The sequence below is a fragment of the Zootoca vivipara genome, chromosome 4 (assembly GCF_963506605.1).
Source record: "Zootoca vivipara chromosome 4, rZooViv1.1, whole genome shotgun sequence".
NCBI classification, from domain to species: Eukaryota; Metazoa; Chordata; class Lepidosauria; order Squamata; family Lacertidae; genus Zootoca; species Zootoca vivipara.
The window spans coordinates 70,683,834-70,698,634 of NC_083279.1; the positions used below are offsets into that span (position 1 = coordinate 70,683,834).

The 14,801-nt window shown below is 41.4% G+C and overlaps 1 protein-coding gene across 1 annotated transcript; it reads left to right on the top strand.

Moving 5' to 3' along the window:
* Positions 1-3,414: 3,414 nt before the first annotated feature.
* Positions 3,415-14,510, top strand: TBX19 (T-box transcription factor 19). The gene is made up of 8 exons (XM_060273293.1): positions 3,415-3,682; positions 6,248-6,512; positions 8,628-8,762; positions 9,935-9,996; positions 10,474-10,535; positions 11,708-11,809; positions 12,875-13,010; positions 14,031-14,510. Exons 1-8 carry the CDS (start codon positions 3,486-3,488, stop codon positions 14,272-14,274), a joined length of 1,203 nt encoding a protein of 400 aa, XP_060129276.1. The 5' UTR covers positions 3,415-3,485; the 3' UTR covers positions 14,275-14,510.
* The last annotated feature ends 291 nt before the right edge of the window (positions 14,511-14,801 follow it).

Genomic DNA, 14,801 nt, shown 5'->3' on the forward strand with positions numbered 1-14,801 from the left:
GGGAATTGTAGTCCAAAACATCTGGAGGGCCGAAGTTTGGGGATGCCTGCTTTATACATTAATATTGCTTTTGCAGGTTTACCAGTGTGCACGTTTGCCTAGAGGTTGCTTGAGATTATTTCTTGACTTATTGATTTGCTGATTAAGCTCAGTCTAAAACTCCCCTTTAGCTAATACCTGCTCACATCACGCAGGGGTTTTTTTTTGGGGGGGGGGAGATGGAAAGGTCTTTCCCCCTCCTTGTCTGATATTTGATAGCTGTTTTTTCCTACAGACTTTTATACTGCATGTAAAAAAAGAGGAGACATTCTTGATCAAATGAAATCTGCAAGAAACAATCTCATTCTTTCCATCTCCCAGGCATCCTGTTTGAATGCCGTCCCTTCCCTGTACGTTCAGTTCCAGAAGCCTGGGGAAACCAAATATCCACCCAGCCATGACATACAATGCCAAGTCATAATTACGAAGGACAAAAAGACAGCTGCTTTGCTGGTGTTTTTAATCAGGGTTTGACACCACCGGAGATTATTGGACTTTTACGTGATTTAGGAAAGATTAGTCTTTTCATTACTTTTTGCAGGGATCAGTTCACATAAAGGGCCAATTAACTGTGTTTCTAGTGGCTGAGAGAGGCAGACTGCAGGACTGGTGCACATCAGCACCTAATAGCTAAGGTGATAGTTGCTAATGGTAGAAGAAGAGGTCTCAATTTTCAGAGAGTTCAGGGAAGCCAAGAGAAGTATGGTTGAGCAGTCAAATCACATGCTACTTTTCCAAAGAATGGAAGGTTTCAGTCTTTGGCCAAATGATTGCTTTTCACCCACCCAGTACAGTCAAACCTTGGTTGTCGAACGTAATCCGTTCTGGAAGCCCGTTCGGCTTCCAAAATGTTTGGCAACCTAGGCACGGCTTCCAATTGGTTGAAAGAGCTTCCTGCACCCAAGTGGAAGCCACATCTCACATTCAGCTTCCGATAAACATTCAAAACCCGGAGCATTTACTTCTGGGTTTTCAGCATTCGGGACCCGAAACATTCCAAACGGAGTCATTTGGGAACCAGGGTTTGACTGTATCAAGAAATGCCTGATCTATTGTACAATGGAAATCAGGTGTGGCAAGGCTAAATTATCTCCCTCAAGCACCATATTCAGATACATAATTGCAATAATTTATAGCTTATCATAAAATTGCCAATAATTACCTATGCTAATTTAAATGAATCTGGCAATATTGAGGTTGAATTTATCTTCCCTTGTGAAGGTGAACTAAGCATCTTGAAAACTATGTTTTCTTCCATTTCTCAGCAGAGTATACTGAGTATACAGGAGAACATTCTGCAATTTCCACCCTGTTCCATTATGTTTTATTTAGCCAATAGTTGACTGAAGCATTAACTGCATCACTAATCACTGGAACCATGTGTTTTAACCAATGTTAATATGAGAGAGTGCAGCTCTCAGCAGGAGCAATGACACCATGATGTGCATTGCAGCCTGTTTGGACTAGAACAGGGATGTCCAACCAGTAGATTGCGATCTACCGGTAGATCTCTCTGCAATCCTCCCTCAAAAAAGAGCTCAACAACTCTGAGCACTTCCCTCCTAAAAAAAGTTCAACAACTCTTGGCAATCCACCCACCCCATGTACACACTCCTTCCCTCCAATGACAATGGGCAGATCATTGCCAGTTTTTTAATACTGGGAGTAGATTGCAGTCTCTTGGGAGTTGGACATGCCTGGACTAGATGATCCTTGGGTTCCCCTCCACCGCTATACTTTTATGATTCTATGACCTGCCAGAGTGCTTTTTGTTGTAAGCCTAGGAGATAGGTCTAGCCTGCACATCATCCTTTTGTTATGTACGCTTGACTCAGAGGGTGACTGGTCCAAGATTACTCAGTGAATTTAGTAACTGATCAGAGATAAAGCCCAAATCTCTCCAGCTCAATATATATATTTTTTAAAAACGATATTCAGTTAGAAATAAGCATTTGGCACCCTCTCCAAAATCAAGGAATACAACATGATGGGGTGCAATGTCTACCTATAAAGCGAACACGCACTTCCCCAAACACACTTTCTCAAGTAAACATATAATTAACACTTACAATAATATTTTCACACTGGCCTGATCTAGATCCTTCAAGGTCTAGGATGGTATTCAACTAGAATTCAACTAGACCCACTGAAATCAATTAACATGACTAAGGTTCATTAATTTTAATAAGGACTGTTCTGAGTAAAACTACCCTTAGTTAACAGACTATTCCACTTGTAAAGCCATCTACATCAGTATTATGAGAGGAGAAAATGTTTTCCCTATCCCTTTTCTCCATACTGCTGACCACATGCAGTTTTATATGATCCCATCATGTCCCTTCTTATTAAAATGCCCTAGATATTTAAGCTGTTATTCAGGAGATTCAGATGATTTATCGCCAATCTGTGTTTTGTAAGCATGGTGAATTCATAGGACCATCCCTTTGCAGTCTCCTAAGTGCAATCTGGGCAAGAAAAGCACTCTGAAATGGACACAAGTAGTTGCAGGGGTACCAACTTGAATAAAATATTGTGGGGGCCCAGGTAAGGCTGCCCCTGCACATAATTGATCACATGAAGCAGTGCATGCACACCGTTTGAATGGGAATGCCCATCAACTTAGCAGGGGCCCAGCCCCCTCAAATATTTTATTGTGGGGGCTGAAGCCCCCACGGCCCCTAGGAGTGGGCTCCTATGAATGGTTGTGTAAACTGGTTCTCAGTTTTGAGTGCCGGGCGTGAACAGAAAGTATTAGCATACTTTTGAGAAAACTTAATCACACCACCTCCCCTCGCCCACCTTCACTTCATTCTCCAGAATTAGCTCCTTAATCTCAAATACAGGAAACCTGCAAAAGTTATTTACCAGTTTCAAAGAAGTATGGTCTGATGTTGAGCAAAAGATTGACTGTTGAGAAATATATAGCAGGTAAATGGGCAGATTTGTATACCCATCAAGTAAGAACAACATATCCCCACAGATTGCTGTTGAATGCTGTTATTTCTCCCATTTCTGGCAGGAATTTGCATCTGCACAGACCCACTTTCCATTCATTGTTTCAGTTGAGGCATTAAACCATTTTCATTAATGGAAATATAGTTCTTGAGCAGAATAATTAGACCCTCCTCAGAAAAGATAAAAGCTTGGTGATTTGAATGGAAGGTTCTTCTTCAGAGGCAGCCAATTGCCTAATCAGGCTGTCTCCCACCTGACAGTCAGTAATTAGAAAATGGTTGTGTGTGCATGTTAAAACCTTAGCACGCAGGTGTCACCCTCCTGTTGGGACATAGTGGGGGGGAAGAGCAAGTCTGTGGCAAAAGGCTGAGGTGAGCACATTTGTTCCACTGTGGCTAATTAATTGGTTTAGATTCAGATCTCTGGGGGTTGTTGTTGCGGCTTTTTTTTTTTTTAAAGTCACCTGAGAAGTTTCTGACATTAAAGTCACCATGACTGATTTGGGCTGCAAGAAACATAGTGACTGCACTGTCTCCAGGCTGCTCAATGTGGTGGAGAATGAGCTCCAAGCTGGCAGAGACAAAGGAGACCCCACCGAAAAACAGCTCCAGGTTGTCTTAGAGGATGCTGCACTATGGCAGAGATTCAGAGAAGTGACCAATGAGATGATTGTCACGAAGAATGGCAGGTGAGTCTTATCTTCTGCTTCGAGGAAGTGAGGGATGAAGAGAACTGTTTATGGGACAGCAGCTTAACTGTGCACTTAGTTTGCTCAACAACTCACTGGGGGGATTCTCCTGCTCAAGACCCATTGAATGGGACTGAACGAGAGCAGGGAGTGGTAGCACTAATGCACAACTCCCAGTTGTTTTAGTGGTGCTTGGGCAGGATATTTTGCCAGTGGATTGCACCCAAATACTTCTTTGAATAAATGTGATCTTTCTTGATATAGGAACAATCTTGCCCATTTACCGTTTCCCAGAATTCAGAGGTTGTCGGGAGCAGCTATTTCTGTAGATTTGGAGATGGAATATCTGAGTGATGTGTATGTAGCTGATGGATGTTAATGAATAAGCAGAAAGTCGAAAGAACTAAAACATTTATCATCTTCCGGAATAGTATTTTCGTTAGGAGTACACAGTCTTATTGATTGAGTGATTGCATTTATATCTCATCTTTTCTCCAGGGAGCTCAAGTTGGTGTTCGTGGTTCTCCTTCTCCTCATTTTAATCCCCACAAGAATCCTGTGAGGTAGATTAGGCTGAGAAGCATGACTGGTCCAAGATTACCCAGTGAGCTTCATAGCTGAGAGAGGATCTGAATCCTGGGCTACCAGGTCCTAGTCTGACACTCTAACCCCTACCACACTGGCCCTCAGAGATACAGAACTTTCTTGCAGGAAGATTGTAACTTATAAGGATGTGATTTTCCTGCACATATATCTACCGTATCTATATAACCTATGTGTTTTACAACAAGTATGGCAAAGGTACGCAAATTACTTTATTTATTTTAATTTGTACCCGGCTTTTCAGTTCACAGCCGAACCCCCCAAAATAGACTTAACATCAAAATACAAAGCCAGCCAAAAACACATTAATGAAATAAACATTAAAACAAAAAGTGGTGACCCATTCAACATATGTGCACATTATGCAATAAGTGATGGGTTTTCATGACATCTGAATGGTCATGTGTGTTTTTCTCATATATGATGGGGCACACATAGATGTCATGGCAGGAAGAGCACATGAAAACCCAATCTGTTTTTTTTTTTGGCCAAAATCCACCCAGAACTTTGTTAAAATATTGATTTACATTGTTTGTTGACAAAATGAACATGGTTCTTAGAATCAGGGGTTACATGGAATCTGTTCTCACCCCCCCCCCCAAATTTTTTTAGGTCAAACTGACAGTGCATTCCTAAGCATACTTGTTCAGAACTTTGGGCTCAAAAGAGTGTCACTCCATAGAATATTATAGGATTGCTACCTCAAATATATGTTTTCTAGTAAACCAGAACTGAACATGAAACTTGAAATCTCTCAGGGTCAACACAAAATATTGAGGAGCCCTAGATATTTTGCTGCTGAGGTAAAGGACAGCATCGGACACACATATTGGCTGCCTCTGCTTCACATGCAGGCTGCCTGAGGAGGCTACCTCATTCTACCTAACGCTAGGGCCAGCCTTGTTTGTTCCTTGAGGGTACAGAGCCTCTGAACACTTCATTTTCATTTAACTATGATGGTTAATGTTCATGGATGATTGGTCTATCAAAGGTTTTGTCTCACTGTCTTAGTGGCCAGTATGGGCCCAAAGGGTGAATGGACGGCAGTGATATTGGCAAGGAGGGGCAGTTGGGTCTCTGAGAATATCGTGCTCAAGTGTCTCTCGGAACCAGCCTTAAATAAATGCATCTAATCATCAGACGAACCATTTTTGGTACTGAAATGTGCTTAAATGCAGATGTTGTTGTTTGTAAGAGAGAGGGCAAGGGAGCTTGGCAAGCACATCACCTCTCAGTTGTATTGATGATGTAGTGACATTTCTCTGATGAAAATAGGGACATCCTATTCCATCCTCTCCAACATTTCTCTGGTGAAAATAGGAACATCCCAAGGAAAAGTGCGATCTTCTGGGATCAAATCAGAAAATGGGGCAGCTTCTGTAAATCCAGGTCTGTCCCTGGAAAAACGGGACACTTGGGCTGCACACACCCCATAAATTTAAAGCATATGACACCCCCCAAAGAATCTTGAGGACTATGTAGCTACAATTCCCAGCATCCTTAGCAGGGGGAGGCCATGTGTTTTAAATGTGCTTTAAATAAAATTGTGTCTATGCAGTCTTGAATGGCTTTAAAATTCATGAAGAATAAAGTTATCAGTGTCTACCAGTCATGATGGTGGAGTATGGCCTTCAGCATCGGACAAGGCATGAGTACCTGTTTACAGGGAACTCACATCCTGCTTGCAGACTTCCTGCAGGCATCTGATTGGCCGCTATGAGAGTAGAATGCTGGACAAGGAGATCCAGAAGTGGGGTTCTTAACTCTTTATTAGAAACAGAAAACATTGCCCTGGTCATAATGCATGCTAGCTTATGCAACCATGGCTGGCTGTTTTGGTGAAAGCACATTGTGATGTCAAGCAGATCCAAACATAATTTATAAGGAAGTTACTGAACAAGTAGTTGAGGAAGATTATTTCTGAGTTTTAATCCCCCCCCGTTCCTCATGTTTCTCTTACAGACGGATGTTCCCTGTCTTAAAGATCAGTGTCTCGGGCTTGGATCCCAATGCCATGTATTCTTTTCTGCTTGATTTTGCTCCGACTGACAGCCACCGCTGGAAGTATGTGAATGGAGAATGGGTCCCAGCCGGAAAGCCAGAGCCATCAAATCACAGCTGTGTCTATATCCATCCAGACTCTCCCAACTTTGGGGCGCACTGGATGAAGGCTGCGGTATCTTTCAGTAAAGTGAAACTTACCAACAAGTTGAATGGCAATGGGCAGGTATGGCACCCTGCTTCCTCCATGCCTTTTGGCTTTGGTTTCAGGCTTCTACCAATCAAGAAATATCAAGGGTGCATTTACGCAATTAGAAGGGCCCTTAGAGGCCTCTTCACCCACAGATGCCAATTATTCCATGGAGTCCAAATGTAAACAGGAATAAACAGGTCTTAATTGGGGCTTTCAGATTTTAATGGACTCCTTGATGTGAAGAGAGACAGAGTGCGCTGTGGTTTAACCATCAGGGATGTTCCCCCCTATAGTTTTTTCTTGTGTGTTAAGGTTTTTTACACAGGACTTCAGAGAAGGGGGAAATGATTGTGGGTATTAAGGTTTTGTTTTCTCCCCCATGCCGTTTGGTGCATAAGTGGAATGTTGGCAATAGTCAGGTACTCGAATAAAAGGGTCTCCTAAATGAAATAATTACTGTGCTTGCTTTTGCTTCATGATAATTATCAATATTCTATTGAATCATCTTTGGCCTTGGGAATAATAATAGAGAGCATGTACCTGTACCAGAAAATAAGTGGCATTCTCTTCAGACCCTTAAAAATGCAAAGAGGAAAGTTGGCTCTGTTGGGCTGTTTGCAGCCTTAGATGCATATTAAAAACAATGTTACACATTGCCTTTGACTTGTTTTGTGCAGAACTCTTGTATTGGAACAAAAGTGTCAGAAAACCCATTAGCAAGCAATGGGTGAACTTTCAATCTTGTATGCTCTAGTTTGTTGGCGGTCACAGGCAGTCAGGATCTTAATGAATCTAGCCTTCTGAGAAAGATATGAAGTGGGAAATGGCGCTCAGTATCGCATCAGATAAGAAAACAGAGGCACCAGAGGACCCCTGGCTTGCCAGTTCAGTCATACAGCGGAATAGTAGCAAACCTGAAAATGGAATCCTGGCTTCCCAAATACTGAGCCTGTATCCTAAGTACAACATTATTCAGTCATGGAAAGGAGTAAAGAGAACTGGGCATGGAATGCCATTAATCCTCAGTAGCTCCTATTCTAAATAGGTAGTGATAGATAGTAGCTGCATATAAATTGCAATACAGATGTCTTAGCTGTTGTGTGGTTCCTAAACACTTATGCGCTGCTGTAGTCCCATGTTTTTGTTGTGATGGTGGTGCAGATAGATAATTTTATTTCTTGAATGTAGTGGTCTTAATGGGAGAGGGGCTTTTTATTTTTCTCAAAACTTGTTTTTTATTATTTTCATTAAATATTACAAACAACAAACATAACCACACATAATTATTTCAGTTACAAGTTTGTATATAGCAAAGCACAGTACAGAAGCAAGGAAAGTATCCACCAGTGCAATTTTGTGAGCACTCTGCTCTCATGCATTTAGAGATTCATGTTATCACAAGGATACTGTGCCTCGTGTGTGATGCCCCCCCCTTTCAATGAGCCCCCACGTGGCCTCTCCACATACGAGCCTGAGAGACCAGTGGATGCCCACATATCAGAACTGAATGATTCACAGCTAATTTACATTCTTTTTCTCCCATAGTATGGCAATGCATTGGGACGACCCTCTTGGCTTGCTTAGTTTTTCAGGCAGTTGAGGTGATCGGGGCCACTGATATTTGTTATTTTCAAAAAAAAATCCACACATCTGAATGATTCCAAGAGAGATATATTGTGCTGCATGATTCCTTCAGCTAGCTCTCCAACCTCTCTCTCTCTCGCCTCAAAAGTGCTTCCTTTTCGCACATGTGTGCATTCACACATAACTTTCCCTCTCTCCTAAGCTGGAGTAGATAAGATAGAGCCATGTAGGCCAGAGGGAGGCCAGCATGGTGCCCTCCAGATGTTTTGGACTACAACTCCCAGCATCCCTGGATATTGGCCATGCTAACTTGGGAAATGATGGTAGATGTTGTCTACAACATCTGGAGGGCACCATGTTGGCCACCTTTGATGCAGGCTAATGATCTGGAATTGAATAAGACATTAGACCTGATCCAGGGCTAATTCAGACTATGCCTAAGCCCCACTGAAGCCAAAGGAAAGTTTCATGGCTTTCAATGAGACTTGATCACAATTAGTTTTTTGTTGTTGAATCAGGACCATTATTTCTGGTCAATCTCTGCCTCACTTTTCCCCGCCACAGATTATGTTGAATTCTCTGCACAAATACGAGCCGCAAGTTCATATTGTTCGAGTTGGAGGCCCACACAGGATGGTAATGAATTGTTCCTTTCCTGAAACTCAGTTCATAGCTGTGACTGCTTACCAAAATGAAGAGGTAGGTGGGTATAAAACATCAAAACAGCTGGGAATTGTTTAAGAAAACCCTATAGCTGTGTACACTAAAACCAGTGATATGCTACCCTACTTAAATGCTAAAATTAGGATGAAAGGGGTAGGGCTTTTTGCTTAACATTGTATTTTAATCTTGATTGTAAGCCAACCTGAATATCCTATAGAAAGGCAAGATATAAATGATGATAAACAATTTAATATAGAACAACAATAGTCAGCCTTCATCAAAATGCGACACTTCCACTTATTTATTGTTCTGTCCACTTTCATAGTTGGATGGTCAATTTTATGTTAAGATCTCATCTTTTTAATATAGAATTTGTTACACCTATCCTGTGCCTAGTTCTCTCTCTCTCTCTCTCCCTCTCTCTCTCTCTACTGCAGGTAGCCTATGGGGAAAAGTATTGAGCCCTATTTTAGCCTTTGAAGTAAACATATTTGGGATCAATGTCCTGTGTATATTCCCTACACGTCTTCCCAAGTCCAATATGAAGGACTGAAAGTAGATTCTGAGTGTGATTGGGTGAATGTGTGTAGAATCCTCCTTGCATACAGAAACCTTGTGTTATCCAGGTGCCCAATCATGGGTTGGTTTCTAAGCATGCTCACCCAACCACAAGACCTGTATGCTGAACATGGAAGGTCAGAAGTGGCATTAATGTACATAGGGAGAATGGAAGGAGGTTGTCTGTGTGTACATGCCCACCCACCTTGCCCACTTTTAGTCGCACGTGTTTCCCCTAAACACCAGAATAGGGCTTTAGTTCTTGCTTATTTTAATGATACCATGTAATGGAGAAAGAAACAGATTCTATCCGTGTTGTTGTGGCCTTTTAACCATCTTTTTGGCTTCTCTAGGGATACTGTGGATGTTGGCACTGGGATGCTACTCAATAGCATATGGAACAGAAATTCTGGGCCTATAATTCATTTTCTTCCACCAGCAAACTAAAGGCCCCTGCTTCATAAGAGGGCAGTCCTTCTGTATAGTGAACCCACAGACTTACAACTACATGATTAAATAGAACGCAAGTTTCCGCAAGAGTGATTGCCTCAGTCAAAACTTACTCTGGAAAATGGCAGTCTTCAGATGATCAATTGTCAAACGTCAAATTTTCTTGCTAATGCAACTCTTTTTCTTTTTCTAAACTCAAGATAACAGCTCTCAAGATCAAGTACAACCCCTTTGCCAAAGCTTTTCTGGATGCAAAAGAAAGGTGAATTTATTTCCTAATAAGCCTCATTATACCTGCTGCCCCAGGCATGCTACTTGCTCTGTTGACAGAATAAACATGTAAGGTGCACTATGATGATGGGGCATTAAAACAATAACAATATTTGTACCCCAGAACTCCCCACAAGAAACATTCTGGACTTTCTCTCTTGTTTTCCAATAATAATAATAATAATAATAATAATAATAATAATAATAATAATATTTTATTTATACCCTGCCCTCCCCAGTGAGAGCCAGGCTCAGGGTGGCTGACATCAATAAAATTACAATAAAATGTAAAAGAAAGAAAAACAATTGATTAAAATGCAGATTAAAATACAATTTAATTTAGTAGGTCAGGTTGAAAAATAATGATCAGACCAAGGTTACTCAATTAACTCCATAGTTAAATGGGGAGGCATCTGTGTGGACGTAGTTTTGCTAGAATTGAAATAACCTGAATAATGCTATCTTTCAGAAACCACCCCAAGGATGCTTCAGATATTGTCTCTGAAAGTCAGCACATCACATATTCTCACTGTAAGTTTTGCCTTTTGATTTCTTTGTCATATTTGGGAACGCCAATGACCAATCGGCTCCAGCATCTTGATCTGCCAGTGGTTAGTACCAGAAAGGCTTCTGGTGGGATGACTCATCTTCTAACATCCAGAACATTAGTTCTATTTTCTACAGCTACCATTTGACTTGCACTTCTCCTCCCCCTCCCAGCTCTACCTCCTTTGATTGGCATTGTATGCTGGATATCATCTGGTTGTTGATGGGATGACATATAACCAGAAGGTTTCTTCTACCCACAACAGTTTTTTTTTTGCTGCTTATTTATTTATTTTGTCCCAAACATTTCTGTTGTCTGCTGCTTGCATGCTAATCCATTTGCACTTCCTTCATTACCAGCAGGCTAACCTGGTTGCATTTCCTTCATTACCAGATTCTTACGGTTTTCTTAGAATCATAGAACAGACCCCAAGGGTCATCTAGTCCAATTCCCTGCAATTCAGGAATCTCAACTAAAGCATCCATGACAGATGGCCATCTAATCTCTGCTTAAAGACCTCCAATGAAGGCAAATCCATCACCTTCCAAGGGAGCCCATTGCACTGTGAAACAGCTCTAACCATCAGAAAGTTCTTTGCAGATAAATGATAAACAGATAAAAACATTGGCAGGATTGTTGTAATAACTTGCAGTTTTATAAGTGTATATATATTCAAAGAAGATGAATAAATGAGTAAATTAAGTTAATTTGGATATGCAGAAGATATTAAAGATAAATTTAAAGAACCACAGAAAGAGGGGGAAGGAAGTTTTGAAATGTCAAAATGATTGTAAAATTAGTGAAATGTATAAAATTAGTGAAATGTATAAACTTGACAAGGCCCGGGATAAATAAAACTTAGGAAAAAGAGAGTTCCTCATAAGACTTGCATTTATGTTGATAGTGAAACTAAGGCTGTTTGGGTATCTTAAACTAAAAAAATTCCCCCCTCTCCTTGAGCCTGAAACATTTTTGGTAGATTGTGTGTGCGCGCGCGCAAAGAAAGAGGTTTTGAGATTGTTATTTGCTACTATCCTTGATCAATGCTCTTTTCTTAATGTCTTTCTAGTGGGTGGCTGGTTGATTTCTAACCCAGATGCCATGTGCACAGCAGGAAGTTCAAGCTATCAGTATGGTGGGACTTTCTCTCTGCCTGCTGCCCACTCTCACCACGGCTGTGAGCACTATTCGGCCCTTCGAGGACATAGAGCTGTTCCATACCCTGCTTCATACATGCAAAGAAATCACTCTCCAACAGGTAAGTTCTTGGCCTGACATTTTTAAAAAACTATTTATGGGGAAAGAGCAACGACCTAAAAAACAACAACAATAAGGAAGCACACAATTTACATTGCAAATGTTAACAAGTCCAAATCAAAAGGCAAAGAAACTGAGAGAGTTTTCCTAGGAGAACTTTCCCCTATTGATTCCACACAAGGATAAATGGTTCCCATTTCTTCTTTAAATTAAGGGCAAAGATATTTATTATCTCAAAGAATTCCCCTTCCCAAATTCATGAGTGCATTCTAGGTACCTCTTTCCTGCAATACTCTCCCTCACTTCTTGAGATGTGGGGATGGCAATTAGGTTAGGTGCCTTTAAAAAGGATTTGACAAATTACAAATATATTGAGCTATTAGCTTTCCATGATTCTAGATTCAGGTAGGTAGCCGTGTTGGTCTGATGCAGTGTGCATGCACATGAAAGCTTATACCCAGAAAATACTTAGTTGGTCTCTAAGGTGCAACTGGACTATTTATTTATTTATTTATTTGAGCTATTAGCTGTAATTGATGAATAGAGACTTCATGTTCAGAGGCAATATATCTCAGAATATCTGACACCGGTGGCAGAAGAAAAGTGTTTGTGTGTGACCGCCTTCCTACCCTTGTTGAGCATTTGACTGGACTGGCCACTGTTTTCATTATTTGGGTGACTTTTTCCTGTATCAAAAGAACAAAACACAACTCAAGGCTGCTGGGGTGCAGGGCGAACTCTGTGCCATGTGTTGAATCACTAGAAACTTGCATGACCTCCAATGTGAAGCAATTTAAAACCCTTGTCATCTGAAATCTGTGGGAAACAGTGAGAGGAACAGAGAGGCAGAGAAATAGAGACAGAGATTAGATTATTAACAAGGTTTAAACTTTGTATCATTAGTTCTTAAAACATACTTACCAGTATATTTTAAAATAGCCCATTTCTACTTTTTTTTAAACAACAACAACAACAAATAAACAAATGCATTCTAATTTGTCATATTCAAATAATTTTGTTAGAAACATGTCACCGTTGCTAACAAATTCTGCTTCCCTTTCTAAAGTGAATTTGATAGAAAGCACCAACAATGATCTTCAAGTGCCATCGGTCCACGAAGGCTGGGCTGCAGTACCCTCCAGTCACCATGGCAACTTGCTCCCAGTGCCACACAACAGTGGTACGGCCACCCCGAGTCCGAGGTAAGCACCCCATCGATTTGCAATGGCCCATAGTATCAGCAGCAGCCACCGAGCAACCTTAGCAGCTTTCAGTGTAACAGCTCCCTTGGAGAACCGTCACGTATGACAGTGGCCTCCCTAGAGATGAACAACCTCCTCCATAAAATTGTGAAGGAAATGGGTAAAGGTGTAGTCTACACATGCAGCAGAATGAGATGGTAGAATACTGAGATTGTAGAGTGGATTGTAGCAATTGCAATGGCAAGGAAGGGATTCAGTTTTTACATGGGGGAAAGTGGCCTGGAAGCGAAGCACCAGTACAGTAGGGAGAAAGGCTCTAGCCCAGCCTTACCTTCCATCCTAATTTCCACTTGGATGTAGCTGTAGACAGGGGAATATTCCATTTAGGCTGAAGGATGGAATGCAAGGTGGCAGAATGAGAACACAGTCAAAAATTGCACAAATCCAGGTCCCAGTAGAGACTATGGATTCCAATCTCGTTGTAAAACAATGAAATAACAATGTATAACTTTAAGACAAAAGTTCTGCCAATTGTGGGTGGCCTTTACACCTGGTCAAAAAAAGAGGGCATGCAATTGCACAATCTTTTCCTATCCTAATTTATATGCATGGAGCATACTTAGAAATAAATTAAATAGAAATGCAATACAACCCACCATAGTGGAGCAGACTGGGTGAAAGCTGACTTGGAGTTCTGTATGTCTGCTCAGTGCGCTGTCTGGGTGCAAGTTGGTGACAGGCAGCTTCAAGATCTTTGCTTTTGCTTCTTACAATTCTTTAAACTGACCGGACAGCCTGCCCTTCGAATGAAAGACTCACCTCTGTACAGTAGGACACAAGGCAATTGCACCTTTTGAAAGATTTCCATCGCTTCTGTTTGGCTGTGATTTCCCCCCCAAAAGGACTTAGGGCTAATGGCTGGCTCGTTTATTGCAAGAAGTGCTTTACACCCAGCATCCCTAGAGACCACTGCAAATTTCAACTGTTGAATGTTGTTGTTTTTGCTTTGCTTTGCTTCAGTCACTATCCATGCCTATGGACAGTCAGCAACAATGCCCTCAATGTGGCCAACCTTGCGAGTGATGCAAGCAGCAGCCCTCCCGGACCATTCCTGAGAAGCAGCATTGCATTGCCTGCCACATCGTCCTCTGCTTCAATTCCTTTGCAGGGTACAGTTGCTGGCAGCATGGAAGCACAGCTGGAGCCCACTTTCTCCAGGTTAACAGAGTCCACCTGGGCATCTGTAGCCTCCCATTCGTTTTAAAGGACCAGAGGGCAGCACAAGAATGCCTGGTAGCACCCTGGACAGAACAGGATTTAAGGCTGCCATTCTTGCAGCAAAGAAAAGAACATGTTTAGTGATGTGCTGGCTTCTCCACATCTTGAAATCTTGGATGGTGAATTGGGCAAGTACCATAGGACAAAAAGAAGAACAGGAGGTGTACAGGAGACCCCCTTTGCTGTTGCAAATCCCGATGAGAAATTCTTGCTACCAGACATGTCAAATAAGAGAGGAGGAAAGACTCCCATTAAGAAGACATAGAACTTATAATTATTTCCATCTATTTTCATATAGGTCAGATGGTTTCTCAGGAACATATTCATTACAGTACTGAAAAACATTACATCACAGTGCTCTCCTTGAACACTGCCTCTTGAAAGGACATTGCCATGACTTCTTCAGAGTTTAAGCTATAAGAGAGACCAAATGAGTAAGGATATATCTCATTGAACTAACTTACTGGTGAAAATACGAACCTATTCTGCCCATCCTCTTCAACCATCCCTGTT